This window comes from Belonocnema kinseyi, chromosome 4 (genome assembly GCF_010883055.1).
Source record: "Belonocnema kinseyi isolate 2016_QV_RU_SX_M_011 chromosome 4, B_treatae_v1, whole genome shotgun sequence".
NCBI lineage: Eukaryota > Metazoa > Arthropoda > Insecta > Hymenoptera > Cynipidae > Belonocnema > Belonocnema kinseyi.
This window is the reverse complement of record NC_046660.1, coordinates 90,318,067-90,342,435: the sequence shown is the minus strand read 5'-3', so window position 1 is coordinate 90,342,435 and position 24,369 is coordinate 90,318,067. Positions and strand designations below refer to the sequence as shown.

Genomic DNA, 24,369 nt, shown 5'->3' with positions numbered 1-24,369 from the left:
TATTCTCGTACTATTTACAAAAGGTTAACCAGGTGTTCTTTGGCAGAGAACATTATGTTTAACTGACGAATATCCTGCAATTTTCAGTTAAAATTTGTTATTTACAACAATTGCGCAATTAGTCATCCTTTGTCACTAAATATATCAGGATTTCGAATGAGTGATGCACATAACAGGTCCTTAGTTTTTGTAGTTAAACTTTTGTATTTATTATGAAAAGACGTCAAAGAAGACCTATTCTGGATATCGATGGGGAACATTCCAATTCTCCTGGAAGACTTTGGCAAGGTAAGCTTTTATTTGCATCTATTCTGTAGAAAAAATAATACCTGATATAAGTTATATGCCTACATCATCATCTATAGGTGATCTTTTTCCTTTTGCTCTAACAGCTAGGGTGTCTGTACCCTACCTGGAAAACCTGGAATTATTATCAGGAAATTTTCATATACTTGGAAGTATCAGGGATTTTTTTTTAAGGCAGCGAATTTTGACGAGGGCTTGATTAATTTTGTTCAAATTGCAATATAGAATTTAATAACACAATTATCCTTTATTTGTAAAGTAGCTTGTAAATTTTTTCCTTGAAAAATTATCTTTTTTAGAAATTCTTCATTTTTTCAGTAATTTGGTTAAGAATTCATCTTTTTAGTTGAAAATTCATGTATTATGTTGAAAATTCGTCCTTTTGGTAGAAATTAATTGCTTGGTTGAAAATAAAACTACTTGGTTAAGAGTATTTACACTCTTGTTATGAATTAAACTCCTTGGGTTAAAATTAAATTATTGCAGTTTAAGGTCCATAATTTTAGTCTGAAATTCAGCACTTTCGTTGAAAATTAAGCTTCTTGACTGAAAATTGAACTATTCCATTTTTTGTTGAAAATTGATATTTTTTAGTTCAAAATTCAACTGTTTGGTTGCAGATTTGTCTTCTTTAGTTAAAAATTCATGTACTTGGTTGAACAATCATCTTTTTGGTAGAAAATTAATCTTTTCGGTAGAAAAAAGTTAAGTATTCATTATTTTCGTTAAAAATTCATCTTTTCGGTGGAAAATAAAACTACTTTATGAAAAGTAAAAATCTTGTTTAAAATTCATATATTCCGTTTAAAGATTCGGAATTTTCGTTGAAAAAATATCACTTTTGTTAAAAACAATTTTTTTGTGGAAAATTAATTTTTTTAACTGAAAATTAAACTATTCCATTTTTGCGTTAAAACTTATCTTTTTTAGTTCAAAATACAAAAGATTCACTATTTTAGTTGAAAAGTTATCACATTGTTAAAAAAAATTTTAATAAAAATTGAACTTAAATATTCAAAATTTTAGTTGAGAATGCTTCATTTTCGTTTAAAGTTCAACTATTCTGGTTTAATATTATTTTGATGTTATTGTTTTGACCAGCTAAAATGTATTAAATTATGTGATGTTAATTTTGTTTGTCTACTGGTTTAAAATCAATATTTTTTAAATATTAATTTTAATGTTTTCACATTTAAAAAATGAAATATTTAAGAAAATTAATCTTAGATCAGTAGACAAAAAACTATGAACATCGAATTATTTATTCTAGTTGAAGATTAATGATTTTAGTTGAAAAGTCATTTTTCTTGTCTGAAATTCCACTATTTTTTTAGAATTAGTTTTTTTTTTAATTTAAAAAATTTGTGAACTCAAAATGTAACTATTTTTAATCATATATTCCATCATTTTAATTGAAAATTTAACCATTCAGTTTTTGGTTGATATTTGATCTTTTTCAGTTAAAAATTCATGTATTATGTTGAAAATTCGTCTTTTTAGTAGAAATTAATTTATTTGTTGAGAATAAAACTACTTGGTGAAGAGTTAAACTCTTTTGTTATAAATTTATATCCTTGGTTTAGAATTAAATTTTTGCAGTTTAAGGCCCATCATTTTAGGTTGAATTTCAGCAGATTCGTTGAAAATTAATTTCTTTTCGACTGAAAATTCAACTATTTTGTTAGAAATATTTCTGTTTCGTTGAAAATGAAATATTTTCACTAGAAAAGTTTATAATATGAAGCGGTTTAAATTGAAATTGATATAGTGCCCACATTAATGTTACCTAAATATACACTGAATTTTAAGTATAAAAAGATAAAATAAAAATTTGTTTGAATAATTATTTGATTTCATGGACTTTAGAAATAAATTCAAGAAATTATTCATGATGTTTTTAGTATTATTTAATTATTTAATTAATCCTTGGTTTAAATATATTTTGGTATATCTTGTAATATAATTTGTCCTGCAGATAAATATCAGCAAATTGCTAATGACCACCCAGACGAAAATGGATCTCCAAGCAATCCACTGACAGGTTTACTGGGGCAATACAATTCGGACAGTGAAACAGAGGATGCGCAACAACCTTCAAACAAATTAAATGACAAAGTCAATGATTTCTTAAAGGTAATGATAATAATTACAGTATTCAAACAATTAGCTTCTATCACTTACGTGCATGTATTTTTCCATATTTAATGTATTAACGTTTCCTCTCTAGGAAATTCAATCGATCGCGCCTGAAAAATTGGATGGGCTTTCTAAAGGGCCTAGCAGAAAAAAAGAACATTCAAATATACCAGAAATGTGTAAGTTCCATAATGGAATTACTTAAATTAGATCAATCAGGGTGGGCGCTATACCGGCAAACCGGGAATTTTTTGAGACCGGGAAATGACAGTGATTTTTTTTACCGAGAATTGTTATGTTTTTCAATGATACTATTATTTAGCTTACAATGTGCAATTCAAAATTTTTTTACATTAAAAATTTTCTATTTGATATTTTTATTTTGAAGCTTACATTTTTAATTTAAAGAATTTTAAAATGCTTTCTTAAAGACTTGAACAGATACAAAATAAAAGCCTTTTATGTTGAAAATTTTGGATAAAAAACATTTTTATTTCATAAATAAATCAAACAATTTAATTTATCTGTACTTTAAGTAATAAAAAGTGAACAAAAACGATTTGACAAAACGATTTTAAATCAGTTCAAAATTTAAGAATTTTCAGATTTTAACGTTAAAACTTGAACGGTTTCAATTTGAAAGTCTTAGTCATTAAACGAATGAGAACGTGTGACTGAAAGTTTATAAACTATTTTCAACTTAAAAATAACTTCATAATAATATATTCTTAATTAAAGGATTTTATTAATTTTTAAATATTGTTTCAGTCTAAAATACTCAATTTTCAACCCATTCAATTTGAAATTTTTAATTTAAGAAAAAATTAATTATTGAATATTTATCAATATTTGAATTGTTATTTAAGACAAGTAAATTGAAACCAAATATTTAAGAGTAAAGAATCTTTAACTGAATTGTTTGACATAGAAAGCCTGGAATCGTTAAAAATTCGAAGAGCCTTTAAAACGTTACAATGTTAATTGTTGTATTTGAAAAATGCTTAATTTTTAAGTGAAATTTTTAAATTTTGATGTATTATTTACAAATGAACATTTGTAGAAAAAATTGAGTAATGTTAAGAGATATTTAGGAGTTTTAAAAGGATAAAAAATTATTATGCAAATTTTAGAAAGTTTTCTTAAAATCATCTCTTTTTGGAAAATTTCGTTTAAATCTTTGAAAAACTTTTTAAATATTCTCTTAAAATAATTTGTCATTTTGCACAATTATTTTTATTTTTCTTAGGAATCTTAAGAAATTTTTTTTATTTTTTTGAAGCCTTTCACGATTCTTGAAAAGAATCTAATTTTTTCGTTTAATATCTGCGAAAATTTACATTTTGTTTTATATTAGGCTATCATTTCAAGTTTAACATTAAGTTTGAATCTTTTCAAAACTTCTACATACCTTTAAAAACTACTCAAATTTCGCCTATAAATAATAAATGTTCAATTGTTATTTATACATCCAAATTGTAAAGAAATTTTCTGAAATTTGCAAATTGTAGAAAAAATTCAATTCATTTTGACAGATATTTAGAAGTTCTGAAAAAATTCCCAAAATAATTTTTAATTTAAAACAACTTCTCGAGTTTTCAAGATTTTGAAATAAAAATTTGAACCTTTTCAGGGATGTTTAAACTACTTGAGATTAAAATAATTGAATTTCTAATTTAAGAAGTGTCCAGTTAAAATTTTTTCAATTTTTCAATATTTAATGTTTCTAGCTTAAAATTCCTTGAAATTATATAATTTTGAACATGTTAATTTCATTGATTGGTTTTTTTAATTTAGAGCCTTGAAAATGATAACGTGGATTTATATTATTTTATTTTGAAAAATGTTAGTACCTTTAATTTTATGCCCGTAAATTATTGAGAATTTAAATACAAATTTTTTTGATTAAAGACTTTTAAATGTCAATTTTAAAAGTTCAAAATTTAATAGTTGACCCGGAATTTATTTCGTCGATTAAAACGACCACCCTGTCAATATTTTGCTAATCCTAAGTAATTGTTTGACTACTTATTTTTATGTTAAACTGTTTCTACAGCTTGGCAAGAATGTTTCGATGAATCCACTGGGTATCCCTACTATTGGCATACCGAGTCTAATGAAGTAACTTGGGAAATTCCACCCGAGTTAAGAATATGGAAAGAAAGAAGTCAAGTTGGTGTCAATCCCCAGAATTTACATTTATCACGTTGGCCTGGAGTATCTTCAAATGCATGTAAGCAAACTTTCATCTAAGAAATCTGACCGGGACACTTGGAAAAAACCAATTTTTTCGTCTGAAAAAAGAAAGAAATTACCGGGAATTTGATTTAGTGGTGGGGATTTTTTATTAGGTTCTACTACAATGAATATCATACATTGGCACCAAAAACTTACTGTAGGAATTGTCGACTAGCTGAATTTATATTTTTTATTTTCAGGTTATTTTGTATATTTTCGTAAAAATAACTCCAAAGGGGTGCTTTTGTAGATTCAACTCTGTAATTTGGTATAGAAAGAGTACATACACTTTAAATATCTTTGAACATCCCGGACCCATTAAAATTGTGGAAAAAGTGAAAAATGACATTTTTTCTTAGTTTTAAAAGTATTAATTTACTGTAAAACATGCTACTTCAAATTCAGCTGAACAAAGATTTAATTGAATTAAACTTTCAGTGTTTGAAAGTTACGATTATTTGAAAAATTTGTCAGCAAAAATTTCGTTTTTAGTTTTTGTGAAATAACATTTTTTTCTATGTATTGCAGACAAAAATATTCGTTATATGGGTTAAAGTGGACTTAAGTTCTAGCAATTTAACGAAAAATATTATGCATGTCTGTCTTATGTCTGAAGTGATAGTGTGTTGAAAAATATCCACTTTTATAAAAGTTCCTTCAAAAGTAAGTTTTTTAAATATAGCCTCACTACTGTAATTTGCGTTGATAGCTGTCAAAACAAAAGTACACCAAATAACATACAAATCTGAAATGCTTGAATAAATCCCGAAAAATATACATAAAAATCGAGGGTATCAGCTTTTAGAAGAAAGCTGTAATTCAAAACTAGAATAAATTCTTGCATTTTAATTGAGAGCATTGCAAATTGAATAATTTCTCATTAAAGCTGTATGCGTAGAGAATTTTTAAATAATAGCTTTTTAAATTGAACAATTTCTCATTTTGTGAATCTGTATTCAGTTTGAATTTTTCTATATTGCAAGCTTTAGCAGCTGGATATTTTGAAGTCGAAAATGTTTAGAATCGGATAATTTCAAATTCCCATTTTTTAAGAATTCCTCTTTTATCCCCTGTTTTCAAGAAACTTCCCCTATTTTTAGTTGAGATTACATTCTTGTGGTTGAAAATTGGAATATTCGGATGAAAATTTAAATATTTGCTTGAAAATTTATCTTTTTTGGTCAAAAATTTAATGTTTTTTAAACATTTGCTTTTTTAAATAGAGAATTCAACCTTTTAGATTGAAAATTTCTCTCTTATGGTAGAAAAAAATCACTTTTTCTGGTTTAAAATTTCCTTTTTTTTTCTCTAAATTTACCTTTTATTTAAAAATTTGACCATCTGATTGAAAATTCAATTATTTGATTCAAAAATAATTTTTTGTTCAAACATTCAACTGTTTTGTTGAACATTCGTCTTTTTTATAGAAAATTCCCCCTTATGGATTTCAAATTCATCTTTTATGATGAAAAAGTCATCTCTTTTGGTTAAAAATTCATCTTTCTTGGTCGAAAATTAACTTTGGTATTGAAAATGCAACTATCTTCTAAAAAGTTCATCTTTTTTCTTAAAAATTAATTTTGCTTTTTATTTCAGCTGTTTGGTTGAAAATGCATCTTTTTTGAAAATGATATTTTTTGTTGAAAATTCTCTGTCTTATTCATAATTCAACTTTTCTGGTTGATACTATTTCGTTGAAATTTAAACTTTTTTGTTTCAAAATTCGACCACTTAGTGCATAACTCATGCTATTTGTAGATTTAAAATTCAACTATTTGGCTGAAACTTAAATTACTTTGTACAAAATTCGTCCTTTTGTTTGAAATTTCTCTTTTCTTCCAAATTGGACTTTGGGTTGAAAACTCGTCTCTTATGATTGAAAATGTAACTACTGTTTTGAAAATACAATAAGTATATTTCGACTGGAAATCTTAAGACTGTAAAGAGTTTCGTATTGAATTCTATATTCCTCTAAATTATTATTTATAAAATAATTTACTCCCATATTTTCGTAAAAAAATAACCCTATTTCCCCTGTGTTGAGAGCTTTTTGAGATGTGAGTCTGAATTACCAAAAAATGAATAATTTTATACTCAAATTATACAGTCAAAAATTTAAAGCCTTAATTTTTGAGTCATTTCAAGCTTAAAACGTTCAAAATGAATGTTTCTGAGGTTCAAAATTAATGTAAATTATCAACTTTTTTTTAAATAATCCAAGATGACAAGTTTGACAGTTCAGAAAGAAATATTTTTAAACTCAGATTCAGAATCCTTCAAGTTCAATGATTATTATTAAGAAATTTTTTTAGCTCTAAAGTTTATTTTGATTGCACAAAGAATATTTGAAAATCAACGAGAATTATGTTCTCTATATTCCTAATAATGAAATTTATTATTTCATTCATTTTGATACTGTTTTTTTTTAATTATCTTTAAACATTTGATGCGACTTTTTGCAGACTTTTTTCGTAATTTTATGCGACTTTCTATGTCTGGAAATATTATCATATTAGAACTCTTTCTATAAATTGTTTAACAACTCTAAGATAATTGTATTTTAATTTCAGATCCGAAACCACAGACTGAAATACCAGATGGAATGATACCAAAGGAAGTTGTAGCTAGAAATAGGAATAGACAAGCAGGTATTTGTCAAACTCCGGTTCAAATCAGTCAGGAGAAACCGGAACTCGTGATACCTCCCCACTTAAGAGACGACGATTCGGATGATGGGTACTATAACAAATATTTTTAAAACCTGACTCTTTTCACATATTGCTCCTTATGATTGTATTATTGAAATTGATCATTTGCAGGAAAATTGAGATGATAACTTCGTTTGGAAATGAAGAAAGCGACGGAAGTGAATCGGACACAAATGAAGCTCCCATCGAAAATAAATCTAAAGCACCACAGGATTGTAAACCTCCTAGTAAACACTCGAGTAAATCTTCAAGCCGAGAGAAGAAATCCGAAATGAGAACGGTCTCGAGGCAGGTTGAAATGGGTCCTTCTCTTCCCCCTGAGATGATCTCAAAAATGCAGGAATCGGTTGTAAAAGATACTGAGGTTACTTCCGAACTTGAGAGTTCCCTTTCCAGCAAAAATTCTAGCAAAAGTACTACGTGTTCAGCAGATACTGAACCTGCACCGGTTGAAGATGATATCCTAAGACGGTTGAAAAATCAGGCTAAGCTTTTACAATTCCTTGATGGGAACTTACAAAAATCTGGAAAACAATCTCAGAAATCTAGTCCTAGGGAAGGATCCCCTAATGAAATCGAGCGCAATGAGAAAACTAAGAATAGCGATTCCGAAAAATGCAATGAAGAAAAAATACAAACGTGTAGCACTGAATTTAAAGTTTCTCTTGTACCTGGTTACGAAGATGATTCCGATAATGAGGAGGAGGTGACGCAACCGACTGAAGTTAAAGCTTTGTTTCCAATTTCGCAATGCCAAGCCGAAAAATCTACTAGTTACAATGAAGTAGTTCTCAAGAAAGTAGAGACAAGGCAAACAGAATCGGGTTGTATTCGAATTTTTGAATATCAAAGTGCTGAATCCGCAAAAGCTGAAGTAGCAAGTACCGAAAACCAAGAATCGAGTAGAGAGCCCGGTATAACTGAAAGTGTAGAAACTGAGTCTCGGACTTCTCAGTCTGCGCCAGAAGTCGTGAAGCCTAATATATTTTTAGAGAATATGGAAACCCCGGCGAAAGCTTTCCAAAGAAAAAAGAGAATAGCTTTCGATGGTGAGTATCTTATGAAAATAAATCAAGATAAGAAGTTTTGTTTTTATTTGTAATTGTATATTTATTTAATTTTACTTTATTTTAAGTTGTAGTTAACAGACCTAAACTACCAGAAATACAAGAGTCGATTAAGGAAGAACCACAAAGCACAAATACTCACACTGAGGGTGAAAAGTCTGGATTAGGACTCCAAAAAGAGAAAGAGGACGAAACTTGCGTTGAAGCTATCGAAGTTAATCAGGCGGAAACTTCTATTAAACCTGAGAAAGAATTGATTGGTTTCGTGAAAGAAGAAACTACAAGTACTATTACGAAACCAACAGAAGAAGTGAAAGTTATACCAGTTGCTGATAATAAGGAGTTTAAATATTTGACGGAGATGATCACGGAGAAGCTGAAGTTCTTGGCTGAAGGGTGTCAAATGGTCTCTGCTGTTCAAGTCATGGCTATTCAACTTCAAGTGAGTCTTCATTACTTTTTATAATTTGTGAGGGATAGATAAATTCCAAGTTTTGTTTTCTCCGACTAAAGAATAGCATCAGTATGAAGATTAATTATTGCACCATTTTTTTATAGCTTTTCAAGATTTTACAGTTAAAAAATTTGAAATGAAAAACTATCAAAATAAAAGTTTTAGGTTTAAAATTTTCGTAGTGCTCATAAATCTCGTTATGAAATCTTTTGAAATCTTTCAAATAAAAATGAAGTACAACAATGCAAACACTCGAGTGGCTGACCACTCAACTTTTGAGTGTACATCAGATTTCAAGATTTCAGATATTTCTTCAGATTTCACACAAATTTTAAAGACTTACAAATCTTTTAACAGGTTTTAAGGATTAAAAATATTTCAGCAATTTTACAAAGATTTCACAAAGATTATTCTTTTTAGACATTTTTAAGAATTAAGAAAGATTTCTAAGTTTTCACAAAGTTTTCACAAAGATTTCGGAACTTTTTAAAAACTCCACAATTATTTCAACGATTTTAAAAGATTTTACAGCAATTTCAGAAGATTAAAAAAATTCAGAAAAATTTCAAAACATTTACAAATATTTCAATGATTTCGCAAAGATTTTAGAAAGATTTAACAAATATTTCCAAGAAAAAATATATATCAAAATATTTCAAAGATTTGATAATTAATTGAATGATTTCATAAAGATTTCAAAGATTGACTTTGATTTAAAAGATTTGAGAAAAATGTTTCAAATTTTGCAGAAATTACAAAAATTTCATATAGATTTCCAGGGTGGCCACCCACACGGGAGATTTTATTTGACAGAATCACATCTTTTAGCAAAAAAATCTAACCAGTCGTTTTAAATACCAATTGTTACTACATGATATGATAATTATTGATAATAAATTTATCGCTTTAAAATTTCCATAATTTGAATTTAAAATTCAAAATATAAAACAGTTTAATCTTTGAGGCCTTAAAACTAATGTTTTTTCGTACATTAATTTTTGGAGGTTTCGAATATTAAATTCCACAATATTGTTGTTTCAAATTCAAATATTCAGATTTTCCGAACCATTTCGCTATTAAATATTAATAATTTTCAAATTAAAAGCCTTGATAGTCAGTTTTGAATTTAATAATTTTATATGTAAATATAAAGCAATTTCTTTTTAAAAAGCTCAAAACTGTACGATTTCAAAAAATGAAATCATACTATAGCAATATTGTTTTGTATTCTTTATTTTAATTTTTAATGTAAGATCCTGAACTTGTCCGATTTTTAGTTGAAGATTTAAACATATAAATAATTTCCAATGGAAAAATATTTGATTCTTGAATTTCTAGAATAAGTAATAATTCTAAAGGAAGATTTGAAATTAAAAATTTTTTAATTTAGTTTAAAATAAAATTAGATGAAAATTAAACTTCCTGAAATGTATACATCAGTAAGTGGATAATTTCGGTAATTTTGAATGATTACAATTTTAGAATCCTGAATTTTCATGATGAACGATAAATGTTTAATTTTTCCCTTTCATAGGTTTTAATTTTACAATTAAAATTAAATTGGTTGAATTTTGGAAAGTATAATCAGCAATTTTAAAATTATTAGCTTTTAAGCTATTTAAATTTACTTCATATAATTGAAACTTTAAAGAGTTTGAGTTTTAAAAAAATGTTAATATTACAATTTTTTGTAACTAACATTTTACTCAGGTTTAAATAAAGTTTGCATTTGTTAAGTTTTAACGTTCCGAAGTAAATTTAAAATTATTTTAATTTAAAATTACTATTTACTCTGAAGTTTTTTTTGTTTTAGAATAATTCAATTCATGTTTTCAATTTAGAAAGATGTATCTAATCAGGTTTAAAGTTAACTTATAATTTTATTATGTAATATTAATTTAAAATTCTACAAATTTAGAAGCTTTGACTGAAAGATTCAATTTAGATTTCAATATTAAATTGTCAGATTTTAATAGCTTTCAAATAAAAATTATTTAAATTGAAAATATTTCAATCTTTAATTATATAATTTTGAACGCTTTGAATAATCAAGAATGAAATTTCAATTACTCTGATTTGCTGATATTTATCGACTTCCGCAAAGCCGGGAGACAAAAATTTTAAAAATTGTGGCCACCCTGATTTCAGAAGATTTTATTAAGACTTCAAAAATTTTTCAAAATATTTCTATTATTTCACAAAGATTTCAAAGGTATAAAAAGATTAAAAAGTTTTTAGAAAAATTAAAAAAAAAAATCAAAAGGAAAGAAAGATTTCAAAGATTTACATAATTTGACAAAGATTTCACGAAGATTTCAAAGATTTAAAAATATTTCAAAAGGTTTAAATGATTTCAATTACTTGAAATAAAGATAACACATTGATTCCAAATTCACAGTTTTTACAAAGATTTGAGAGTTTTTAGAAACATTTCAAAAGATTTCACAAAGATTTTGAAGACTGATCAACTTCTCGTAAAAATTGTTTTTTTTTTTATAAACTTTGTAATTGCTTGTAAACATTATTTTTTAAAAGGTACTGAATTCAAGCAAAAGCTTGTGCTTTTTAGTATTTTTTTTTAATTTTCTGCAATTTTAAATACAAAAGATATTTCTTTGAATTTTCCATACTTTTGTGAAATTAGATTTCAAGTTGTCTAGATTTCATGATTTTAGATATTTTTAAAAGATTTAAAAATATTATGAAAGGTTTCTGCGATTTCAAGAATTTCACATCAATTAAAAGAAATCAAATATATTTCAGAAAGATTTAAAAAATTTCACAAATATTTCAATGAATGTGTTTACAAAGATTTCACCACATATTGTAAAGCTTTTAAAGACTTCACGCAAGCCTAAACAACGGATTTCAAGATTAATCAAATCTTCGTGAAAATTGTAATTTTTTGTAACATTTTTTACTTGTAAAAATTTGTAAAAGTGTCCGAATTATATAAAAATCTTGTGGTTTCTAGTAGAGTTATTATTTTAATTTCCTGAAATTTAAAAATGCAAAAGAAACCTTTTGAATTTCGTGAAAACTCTTAAAATCTTGAAATCTACTGAGCACTTGAAAGTCGAGTGGTCAATAGGGTGACTCAAAAACATTTTTTTAGAGGGCAACGATCCCCCCAATTTAATTCCAAATCCGAAAAAAGAAATTCCCTAATTTTGATTTATTTTTTATTTTAACAGTTGCCGGTTTTGACCAGAAGTTTCCCATGTAAAATGCATGGGGAAAATCACTTTTTCAGTTTTTGGAATAATTTTTTAGGGTTTGAAAAAATGTGATGGGAAAGTATGGGAGCCTGTTAAGAATTATCCAAAAAGAATTTCATATATCAAACATATGGGTTTGACACCCCTAACACACCCCGAAGAGTACCTGAAAACTACCCTTAAAACAAAAAAGGTCAATTCTTCATGAAATCAACATTTTGAGCACTGTAGTCTGTTTTTTTTTACTTAAAATTATTGATGTTGGTCTAGTCGAATATTTATTATCATTGGTTAATTAAGTTTCGTTTATTTAAACAAATGGATATTTTTTTCAAAAATTTATTTTTTTCCCTTAAAAGTATTAATATTAGTCTAGTAGAATATTCAATAACATTCGTTCACAAATTTTTTATTGTTTAAACAAATGCCATTTTTTCAATAATTTTTGTTTTCGAATTCGTTTTTTCCCTAAAAATGATTAATATTGGTCTAGTGGAATATTTATTAACATTAGTTCATTCATTTCCAATTGATTGCAACCCCCCTCCAATTTCATATCGATTTTTTTTCAAATAAAAATTATTACTGTGGTTCTATTGGAATATTTATCAGTAATATTTAAGTAATAATTTTTATTTAAAAAAGAAATTAATCAAACAATGTTGGTAAATATTCCACTGAAGAAATATTAATAATTTTTAATACAAAAATTATTTAAACAAATTCCATTCGTTTAAACAGTTGAAAATTAATGAACTAATGTTAATAAATATTCCACTAGACCAATAGTAATAATTTTTAGGGACAAAAATGAATTTTTGAACAAAATTGTTTGAACAAATTCCATTTGCTTAGATAATAAAAGATTATGAACCAATGTTAATAAATATTCCACTAGACTAATGGTAATAATTTTTAAGGGGAATAACGAATTTTCGAGAAAAAAAATTATTTAAACAAATTTTATTGGTTTAAATGATTAAAACTTAATTGACAAATAATAATAAATATTCCACTAGACCAATATTATTAATTTTAAGTAAAAAAAAGACGAGATTGCAGTGTTCAAAAGGTCGATTTCATGAAGAATTAACGTTTTTGGTTTTAAGGGTAGTTTTCAGGTACTCGTGTGGGTATGTTAGAGGTATGAAACCCATATGTCTGATAGATGAAATTCTTCATTGGATAATTCTCTACAGACCTCCTTCGTTGCCCTCTAAAAAAAGCGTTTTTGAGCCACCCTATTCACCACTCGACTTGCAAGTGTTCAGGTTGCTTTTGCATTTTTAAATTTTAGGAAATTAAAACAATAACTCTACTTGAAATCACAAGCTTTTTATACAATTCGGACACTTTTACAAATGTTTACAATGAAAAAATGTTACAAAGAATTACAATTTTCACGAGCATTTAATTAATCTTGAAATATGTTGTGTAGGCTTGCGTAAAATCTTTAAAAACTTTAGAAAATGTTTTGAAATCTTTGTAAAAACTTTCTGAAATAATTGAAATTTAAAAAAATTCTGAAATCTTTTAAATCGAAACCGGCACCCTAGGCCCGGTGGTCAACCCCTCGTTAGAAAAAACTATTTTTGTTGTTTTTGATTTCAGACGTTGCTGGAAGCTTGGGAAACTGGTGATCTGAAACAAACTTACCTCCATCAATGGCTGACATCGACGGGTCGACAATTGAGTCGCTTAGAACAAACAGCAGCACCATTAGGATGGGAATGTCAGTGGGATAGGTACGGTATCCTGACAGACTCTATCTCAAGCCCGAACACGCCATCATTGTACATTTTTGTGACACAAACATATTCCATACATTCTGCATCTTTAATTCCAGCCATAAATTGAATTTTAAAGCTAGCCATTACTCCAGATAATTCATTTTGTTTTAGTCAATTTTGGAATTTCCATTTCCCTAATTTCCATCATTCAGCTTTCATCTTATTTATATATTTTTAAAATCTTTTCTATCCGGTATCTTTTCGCTTTTTATCGTTGATTATATCGTTAATCGTTGATCGCCTCTAGTCTGATTTTTGTATTTTGATTTTAATCGCGAATAGTGCGTTCCCTGTAGAATATTTTACACTTCCATTCTTATTCATGAAGACTGCATCATACACATAAGACTTTTCCATGACTATTAATCTCTCAAATTTCCTACGATTTCAGTTGGGTTTCAGTTAAAGAGAATTTTAAACACAATTAGTGATTTGTGAATATTGAAAAGTTTCTAGATTATGATTTGTGAGTGAAATGAGAGGTATTATTGGTTTGTAATATATTGTAGATTCTAGTATAGAATAATTGACATATTTCAGGGCCGATTTCTTCTTCTCTGATTAAAATTTCTTCTCTAGTCATTAAATCGAATTTAGATTTTTGACAACTTTAAAAGTGATCGAGGAGTTGGCTCTTGAAAAGTATTTTTTTGTACCAATATTTGTATTTAATTCCCAATATCTTTAACGAAAATTCACTTTCTTCGTAAGGTAAAAGAAGTAGTACGATAGGCTTTATAGCTTGAGCCCCAGTTAAACTTAACTTAAGGTAAAGGAACTTGACTCAAAAGACTTTCGAATAAACTACACAGATTGTAATATAATAAAGTTAAATTATTTATTGTTCGAAAGTTAGTACATTTATTTTGCATTTCATTAATATATATTAGGGAAGCTTTTTTATTACTTCAACTCAACAAGATTCTCTATGTGTAGATATTTTCTTAGGCTCGCTAATAATCTTTGTGCAATATTTGTTAAGTCATTTTCTTTCAGCTGAAGTTTCGGTTCCTAAAACGTTTTGAAAGAATGCATTTATATTACAAATGTGGCTCTTTCTTTTGTGTTTTCCGCGGAAAATTTAAAGTTAATATAGAGAAACAATAAGGGACCATCAGCTTTGGCTGATTTCGCCTTCGTAATTGTGACTTTCGTGATTTATGCTTTGTCTTGCTGTTCTAGGTCGGTGAGATGTGAACATGATTTCAGTGGAAGACGCTGGATCATCCGAGAGTAACAGGATATTTTGTTTTTCTTCCGATGATAGTTAAAAAAATAATAAATAAAACTTAAAATATAGAAAATATTAATGTTTGTTTTAAAGTAAGATTAATTATTATGAATTATTATTTTTTTATCATCTATGAAATCATCTAGTAGTTTGCAAAATATTCTGTTCGCCGTTCGAAACCACTGGTATAATTTTGAATGTTCTTGAAGAAGATCAACATTATTTCTTTTAAGAATTAATGATTTAAATGTAAATTATTGTAGACGGATCTTCGCAGATTTATAAGGAAATCTGTAATACAGGTAGGGGTATTAATGAATTACGTTCAGTAATTAAAAAAAGCAAAGAAAAGTTAAATAGGAAAGTGAGCAGTTCACGACATGAGATGTGCAAAAAGATTACGTAGAGAAATATTTCCTTTATCAATGCTCTCATTTTTGTGTTTTTGGGGGGGATGATTCTAGGTCGCATAAACGGTACTATTATCGGAATGTGGCAACCGGTGCAGCTCAGTGGACGTATCCAGATGCGGACGTAATAGGAGGCGCGGAGGAAATGGAATTGTGTACGACACCTCCACCAGAACTTGAGGAACCTGTTATAATTGGTACATTTTATTTTCATTTATTAATCCTTCAGCATCTGGGGGCCTTGTATTGGACTATTTTGGACTCTATTTCTCCTTTTTTATTTTATATTATTTAAACTTGTACCTGACTTGACACTCTTTCGGGTACGTTTCCTTTGGTCGTTTGAAAATTAATACTTCACTTCAAAGATGTACATCTATGCAGAAACTGAACCTACGGCTTTATATCTAAAATCGTTTGAAAGATTAGAAAATGTCGCCTCGAATCAGCCTACGTTGAAATTATTTTAATCAACCAGTCAAAAACTAATGGCTTCAAAGTTAAGATTTTTTTTTATCTAATTGAACATTTTTAAACCATGAGTTGAAGTTTTTGGCAAACATAAAAAATATTTTGTAGGATTACCCAGAAAATACATAATATTTAATCTTTGTCTTGATTTAGATTTAAAGAGTAGGATTTACTCTTTATTTGATGATTTTTTCCTAATTTTTAGGAACATTTTTCTAGATGTGGAAAATTATTGAACTACAAATTTAAAAATTTTAATTTAGGCAAAAAAATACTTTTAACTTTAAAACTAAATATTTCTTGACTCGTTGATTAAAATAATATTAACCTAGGTCGATTCAACGCAAAAATGTCTAATCTTTTAAATGATTCCACTTTCAAAGTCGTAAATTCAGCTTCTGCGAAGATATTCGTCTTTGAAGTGTGAATTTTCAAACCGCCAAAAGAAATGTACCCAAACTTTTTATCGATTGTAAAATAATAATAATAATAATTGAAAATTATTATTCATCTTTTTGGATATAAAATTCGGCCTTTTGGGTTGAAAGTGCATCTTTTTGAAGGAAAGTCATCTATTATATTTGTGGTTCAGAATTTGCCTCTTTTGGATTGAAAATTCTACAATTTGGTTGAAATTCGGTTTCTTTTTTGACTGAAAAATGTTTTTTAGATTTAACTTTGTCTTGTTGGTTAAATGATTCATCTCTTTAGTTGAAAATTCTTTTTTGTTTCGGTTAAAAATTAATTCTTTTTTTTTGACAAATTTGAACTTTTTCATTTTAGGTGAAAAATTTACCCTTTTTAGTGGAAAATTCAACAATTTGGTTGTAAATGCATGTATTTTGTTGAAAATTCATATTTTTTTGTAGAAAATTAATATTCTAGGTTGAAAATTCAACTACTTGGTTGAAAGTTGAACCAGTTTGTTAAAAATTCATTTCCTTAGTTGAAAATTGTACTATCAAGTTGAAAATGAACTCTTTTTTAAAATTCCTTTTTAGGGTTTAGGAGTCAATTTTTTTCTTAAAAAAGCTCGTTTTAGCTTAAATACTCAACACTTCTGTTGAAAATTCGTCTTTTTGGATTGAAAATTGATCTAGTTTGGTAGAAAATTTATGTTATTTGATCGAAAATTTAACTCCTTTTTTGAAAATTTGTCTTTTTAGATATAAAATTCTTCCTTTTGGATTGAAATGCATATTTTGGTAGAAAAGTCATCTATTATATGTTTGGTTCAAAATTCTTCTCTTTTAGATTGAAAATTCCAAAATTTGTTTGATTTTTTTTCTTGACTAAAAAATCTTTCTTAATTGCAATTTTTTCCCTTTTATTTGAAAAGTTTTCCCTTTGGTTGGAAATTTTTTTTTTTTTTAATTGAACATCAATTTTTTCACTGAAAATTCATCGCTTTAAGTTTTATAGAAAATTTGTATGTTTGACTTGGAAGTTCAATAATTTGGTTGAGTTTTTTTTCTTTCTTTATAACAAAAATTTTCTTGATAAAAATTTAAGCCTTTTATTAAAAATTAAGTTATTTAATTATTTTCTTCGGATTCAAAAGCCAAATGATTTCTAAAAGATTCGACTTTTTAGCTGGAAAACTAAAGTATTTTGTTGAAATTCCGTCTTCTTGGGGTGAAAGTTCATCGCTTTCGTTAGAAAATTCTTTTTTTTTTTAATTCAACTACTTTGTTGAAAAATGCAATGTATTTCGACTTGGTATCTTGGGAAAGTGAGAACTATTTTCGTGAAAAATCATCCTAGTTCCTCTGTTTTGAGAGCATTTTGAGCTTTGAAGTCTGTTAAATTAATTTTTTATTTTCATAGAAAGGGAAATGCATGATTCAAAGGAGTCAACACCGGAGGATGATGAAAAGAAGCTTTCAATGGAAGTCGAGGAAGCAACGAGTCGAGGAATTTCGGATTCGAGTGATATAAAGGTTCCACCGCCACCTCAAATCTCTAGTCCAAGCCCACCTCCACCTCCACGAATATGCGCCGCTGATTTAAAAAGAGGAAAGAAGCGAAAAGGCAGCCAAGAAAAAGAGTTAGATAACAAGAAAGAGAAATCAGAACAGGGTCAGTTTTATTCTGACAAAGATTTTTGTATGTCAGCCAAGTTTCAAGCAGTAAAATATTAAATAATAAATAACTTCTGATTTGTTTTGCAGTTACGAATTCTAGTTTAGATCTGGCGAGTGCAAATCCTCCGTTGCCTACGATACCTGCAGAAACAGTTCAGCCTCCATTGCCTCCATCGCCACCAAAGGCCTCGAAATCCGGTAACAATGAACCTCTTCCTCCAGGAGTAGATGCACCAGAAATGCCTTATGCTTTAGCCCCATCGGTTCTCGAATCTGGAGTTCTTTATGCGGCTTCTCCACATCAGACTAATCCGATTTATGCTGCTACCATGGGAAATGCGATTTTGCAACATCATACGGCCCTTATGCAAGGACAATTGTTACATTATCCTGCATATCATCACTTGCACAATGTAATTATTAATTCATTTTTCAGCTTTCACTTTTAAGGGGATGGATGTCCTTAAAACATAAGATTTTTAATTTTAATCATTAAAAGTGAGTTGCTTAAACGTAAATCCTTTAAATTTAACAGCAAGCACTCGTAGCAGCAGCAAATAGATTAGGACAAGAAGGAGTTCAATTTATGATGGCGGACTACTCTCACATTTATAGAACTAGTCAAGTGATAGCAAAACCTCCCGTGAAAGCGCAAAGAGAATCTCTGGGATCTGCGATAGACTCGTTTTACAATGATATCGCTTCGATAGAAAGCAGCCAACCACCAGAGGTCGAAACTGAGATCCAGGAGAGCCATTTTCCAGAATCAGTATCTTCTCCCAACCCCCCTCCACAACCGGAAGTCGACCAATCTCCTTCAAGTTCTGAAGCGATTTTGAAGGATAAGAAGAAGAAAAAGGTACTTTTTCATTATTAACAACAAATGAAGAGTTTATTCAAACCTTTCGGTTTAATGGCAATTTTATTGAATAACGTTCCGTTGAAACCGAGGGGTTGGTCATTCAGGGTGGCTGTTTTAATCGAAGAAAAAAATTCCCGGTCATTTTCCGGTTTTTTCCGGGTTCGCAAACATTTTTCACTATCAATAAAATTAAAAAATTCGAATTCTAAACCTAAACATTTTTCCATTCGCAGTAATAAAAAATAAACTACAAATCAAGGCACTCAAAATGGAACTCTTGAATTATAAACTTTTGAAACTGATGTTTAAAAGTTTTTTAATTCCAAAATTTCATATTCAATTGCTTAATAATTTAAACGTAAAAATGGAAAATACTAACACTTTTCAATTGTAAAATGTGTAATCAAATGTAGATAAACTGCAAAATTTAGAACTTTTCAAAATTAATGGGTTCAAAGATTGAGATTCAATTCTAAAAATATAAATCCATATTATATTATTTGAAACAATTTGAAGGTAGAAACGTTAAAAATTGACAAATTAATTTTGTTTTAAACTGAGCACTTCTTAAATTAGAAGTTAAATTATTTTAATCTCAAGTAGTTTAAACATCCCTGAAAAGGTTCAAATTTTTATTTCAAAATCTTGAAAACTCGAGAAGTTGTTTTAAATTTATTCAACTTTAAAATTATTTTTGAAATTTGATTAGAACTTTTAAATATCTTTTGAAATTAATAAAATTTTTCCTAAAATTTTTAGTAAATCCTGCAATTTTTAAAAAATGTACTTAAAATCTTCCAGACTCCCTTCCAACAGTTTTGGAAATCTTTTAAAATAATATTCTAAAGTGAAAAACTATTTTCAATTTTCCTAGGAATCTTACGAAAATGTTTTTATTCTTTTGAAGCCTTTCACAATTCTTAAAAAGTTTTTTAATTAATTTTTTTTGTATTGATTTGCAATCATTTCATTTTTTAAATTAATTTTAAATCTTTTCGAAACTTCTAAATACCTCTTAAAATTACTCAAATTTTTTCTACAAAAATAAGTGTTAAATTCCTATTTAAATACCAAAATTCAACAATTTCACTTACAAATTAAAATTATTTATGAAGTAACAATAAAAATTGTGATGTTCAAAGTTTAAAAGCCCTTCGAAAATTTAACGATTCAAGGCTTTTTATGTCAAATAATTCAGTTTCAAATTCTTCACTTTTAAATATTTGGTTTCAATTCCTTTGTTTTAAATAAACAGTCAAATGACAAATATTGCTAAATATTAAAAAGTTTTTATTTTTCCTAATTGAAAAATTTGATACCTAACGGATTAAAAATTGAATACTTTCGACTGAAACAATATTTTTAATTTAGTGAAAGCCTTTAATTACAAATACATTATTATGAAGTGATTTTTAAGTTAAAAATAGTTCATAAAGTTTTAATCGGATGTTAGCATTTTTTAATGACTAAGACGTTTGGATTGAAACAGTTTAATTTTTAACGTTAAAATCTGGACATTCTGTATTTTGAACGGATTTAGAATCATTTTGACAAATCAATTATTGTTCCTTTTTAAAACTAAATTATATATATATTTATACAGTTGATAACATAAAAAAAACTTATCAAACATTTGCAACTTTACACGATTTAATATTTAATTACTTAAGCCTTCAAGACTGCATTTTACAATTCTTTAAATTAAAAATTAAAATCTAAAATAGAAAATTTTTATGGCAGAAGATTTTTGAATTAGGCCTCCAGTCCATGCAATAGAACGACCGGATTTCAGAATGGCCGGAATGAAGCGTTGACCAATCAGAAAATTTCCGCGGAGACAAGTGTCTTGTTCACGAGCCGAAGTTAGCCGCAGATGAAATTTACAATAGTGCGTGTCACATTTGTTGTTAGTGTTTTTTTTTCAAAAGTGTTTACCAGTTGAGTTATAAAAAATAATAAATTATGAACAAATGAGCAGTGTTGATGAATTAAAGGAACATGATGTAAGTATCAATTTTACGTACAGCCTTATAGATTTTTTTTGCGTTTTTTATAAAAGTTTTATTTGTGGCTTAAAGATTATGTATAACACATACACCGGCTTATATCGTTAACAATGCTTTATTTGCGAAAATCGAATAATTTATCATATTTTTCTGGATGTAAAAGAAGAAGGGAGAATAAAAAAAGAATTAAAAAATTTTTTAATTATATTTTGTATAGTTACACATTAAATTATTTGCAATATATATTCGTAAGATGCATACAATTCACAAATTTTGATTCAAAATTTATAATACTTTTGCAAATATACTTAGCATTTATTGCATTTTAAATACTTGTATACTTAATTTCGCGTCAATAAGCGTTCCGTTCATTTCCAAAGATGTCAAACACATACACCGGAATGACCGGAACACAAATCGCATAGCAACTTCGACACGACGAAAAAGTTCCTTCTTGTCAAACATGGTCTGTGATTGGTGTTCCGGTCAATCCTGGTTACGGTCATTCCGGTGCATGTGTTTGACAACTTTGCAAATGAACGGAACGCTTATTGGCGCGAAATTAAGTACACAAGTATTTAAAATGCAATAAATGCTCAGTATATTTGTAAAAGTATTATAAATTTTGAATCAAAATTGTTAATTGTATGCATCTTACGGATATATATTGCAAATAATTTAATGTGTAACTATACAAAATATAATTTAAAATTTTTTAAATTCTTTTTTTATTCTCCCTTCTTCTTTTACATCCAGACAAATATTATAAATTATTCAATTTTCGCAAATAAAGCATTGTTAACGATATAAGCCGGTGTATGTGTTATACATAATCTTTAAGCCTCAAAAAAACTTTTCATATAAAAAACGCAAAAAGAAATGTATAAAACTGTACGTAAAATTGATACTTACATCATGTTCCCTTAATTCATTAACACTGCTCATTTGTTCATAATTTATTATTTTTTATAACCTCAAGTGGTAAACACTTTTGAAAATAAAAAGCACTCACAACAACTGTGACACGCTCTATAGTAAATTTCATCTGCGGCTAACTTCGGCTCGTGAACGAAACACTGTTTCCGCCGAAATTTTCTGATTGGTCAACGTTTCATTCCGGTCATTCTGAGATCCGGTCGTTCTGGCGCATGGACTGGAGTCCTTACGCATTGTAAACTGAATGATGTCATAATTGAAAGAAATAACAATTCAAATAATTATTTTAAAAACGTTCGAAATCGAACTTAGACAAATATTTCTTGTAAATGTTTGTAAAATTCCCGGTAAAAAATAAATTCACTGTCATTTCCCGGTTTCCAGGTCCAGTGGCTACCCTGTCATTATTAAAATCAGATATACAAGGTTTCGTGCAATCTTTTTATATCTAATGAAATATTTTGAAATATCTAACTTTTTATTTAGATTTCTTGGAATATTCTGAAATTTTTTTGAAATGTTCTCTATTCTTTTTAAAACTTTTAGAATCTTCTAAAATTTCTTCAAATCTTTCTAGTGTCTTGAAATCTCTTAAAATTTTTTAAAATCTCTTAAAGTATTTGACTTTTTTATTAGATTTCTCGAAATATTCTGACATCTCTTGGAATGTTTTCTGATCTTTTTAGAACTTTTAGAATTTTCTCAAATTTCTTGAAATTTTTTATGTCTCTTGAAATCTCTTAAAGTTCTTTGAAATCTCTTGAATTTTTTAAAATATTCGAAAATCTCTTGTAATGTTTTTAGAAGTTTTCTCTAATCTCTGAAATCTTTGTAATCATTTTATATCTTCTGACATATTCTAAAATCTCCTGAAATCACTTGAAACCTTTTTATATCTTTAAAATTATTCTAAAATTTCATAGAATCTCTGGAATAATTTGAATTTTTATAGGTTTCTTAAAATTTTGTGAAATCTTTTTTGATTTTTTCGAATATTTTAAAATCTGTTAAAATGGATTTAAATATTTTTAAATCCCCTGATATATTCTGAAATCTCTTGAAATTGTTCGAAACAGCCAGAAAAACTTTTAGATCTCTTGAAATATCCTGCAGTCACTGGTTAGATCTTTAAAAATATTCTGTAATCTCTTTAAATTATTTGAAATATCTTAATATCTCCTTAAATCTTTTTAGATTTCTTGAAATAGCTTGTTGTTTTGTTCAGATTCCTTGAAATTTTCTGTAATCTCTTTTTAGTTCTCTTGAAATATTTGGATTTTTTTAGATTTCTTTAAATATTTTGAAATCTCTTGAAATCTTTTTTGATACTTTGGAATATTTTTAAATCTCTTTAAATATTCTGGAATGTTTTAGAATTCTTCTAAATCTTTTTAGATCACCTGAAATATTCGGAATTCTCTTTAAATCTTATCCTAAAGTCACTTGAAATTTGGTTAAATCTCTTAAAATATTGTATAATTTCTTGAAATCTTTTTAGATCTCTTGAAATATTTTTACTTCCTAAAATATTCTGGAATCTCTGGAAATCGATTAACATCTTTTTTGATACTTTGGAATATTCTAAAATCTCCTATCATCTTTTTAGATTTCTTGAAATAGTCTAAAATCTTTTTTAATCTTTTTAGAACTCTTGGAATTTGCTGAGATTTCTTGAAACCTTTGAAATCTCTTCAGATATTCTGAAATGTTTAAAAATTCTTTTAAATCTTTTGAGATCTCTTTAAATAGGTTGCATTTTTTAGCTTTCTTGAAATATTCTGAAATATCTTCAAATTCTTTAATTATGTTTTTAAAATACTTTTAAATCGCTTGAAATCTTTTCAGATCTCTTAAAGTTCTTTAAAATTTGTTGGAATACTCTAAAACCTCTTGAAATCTCCTGAAATATATATTTTTAATTCTTAGTTTTCTTTACAATATCTTTAAATTCTTGGAAATATTCAAAAATCTTCTGAAATCTCTTAAAACCTGGTGTACACTTAAAAGTAGAGTGGTCAACTCCTCGATCGAAACAGAAATTGTTCAATTTTCTCAGGAAGTAATATCACGTTTCAGGCGAAACTCGCCCTCGGCAAAAAGCAGAAGGAAATGTCGAGTATGGTGGCTAAATGGCAAAGAGTACAACAGAATTTTGGAAATGGAAGCTGAACTTGAGTCGCCTGTAATTACTATACATCGACTAAGTATATAAATATTATGTATTAAAGTACACTAAAAGTTTGTTTTGCTATAATTCTTCTCTTTTCATTTATTATCTAGTAACCCCATAAACTGAACTCTCAAATCTGCAAAAAAAAACTATCAAATTATGAGCTACTCAATATTTTTGTTTAAATTAATTTAAGAACACTTTAATTTTAACATATAACATGAACTAAATTCTTTTTCAGATAAAATTTATTTAGTGAGAAGCTTGTCAAATATGAAAATTTAA

At 27.5% G+C, this 24,369-nt stretch overlaps 1 protein-coding gene and 1 long non-coding RNA gene across 3 annotated transcripts; one reads left to right on the top strand and one right to left on the bottom strand.

Moving 5' to 3' along the window:
• Positions 1-175: 175 nt before the first annotated feature.
• Positions 176-24,168, top strand: LOC117171235 (formin-binding protein 4-like). 2 transcript variants are annotated; one of them, XM_033358340.1, is made up of 13 exons: positions 176-288; positions 2,282-2,439; positions 2,534-2,621; positions 4,496-4,672; positions 7,248-7,413; positions 7,497-8,434; positions 8,527-8,894; positions 13,736-13,869; positions 15,610-15,752; positions 17,854-18,105; positions 18,198-18,523; positions 18,646-18,969; positions 23,991-24,168. In XM_033358340.1, the coding sequence occupies exons 1-13, from the start codon at positions 213-215 to the stop codon at positions 24,081-24,083; spliced, it is 3,243 nt and encodes a 1,080-aa protein (XP_033214231.1). In that variant the 5' UTR covers positions 176-212; the 3' UTR covers positions 24,084-24,168. The 2 variants fall into 2 exon arrangements, with proteins under 2 accessions (XP_033214231.1, XP_033214230.1); XM_033358339.1 differs by having other exon boundaries at positions 8,521-8,894.
• Positions 4,625-5,354, bottom strand: LOC117171236. The gene is made up of 3 exons (XR_004466856.1): positions 5,057-5,354; positions 4,834-4,935; positions 4,625-4,733 (listed from the first exon to the last, which is right to left on the bottom strand). It is a non-coding gene; the product is annotated as an uncharacterized LOC117171236 (long non-coding RNA).
• Positions 24,169-24,369: the final 201 nt, after the last annotated feature.

Bases quoted from the DNA above. Each gene is read 5' to 3' on its own strand.
- LOC117171235 (XM_033358339.1), top strand. From the start codon at position 213: ATGAAAAGACGTCAAAGAAGACCTATTCTGGATATCGATGGGGAACAT. The intron at 2,622-4,495 runs GTAAGTTCCATA...CTGTTTCTACAG, and splicing joins TTCAAATATACCAGAAATGT to CTTGGCAAGAATGTTTCGAT. The intron at 8,435-8,520 runs GTGAGTATCTTA...CTTTATTTTAAG, and splicing joins AAAGAGAATAGCTTTCGATG to TTGTAGTTAACAGACCTAAA.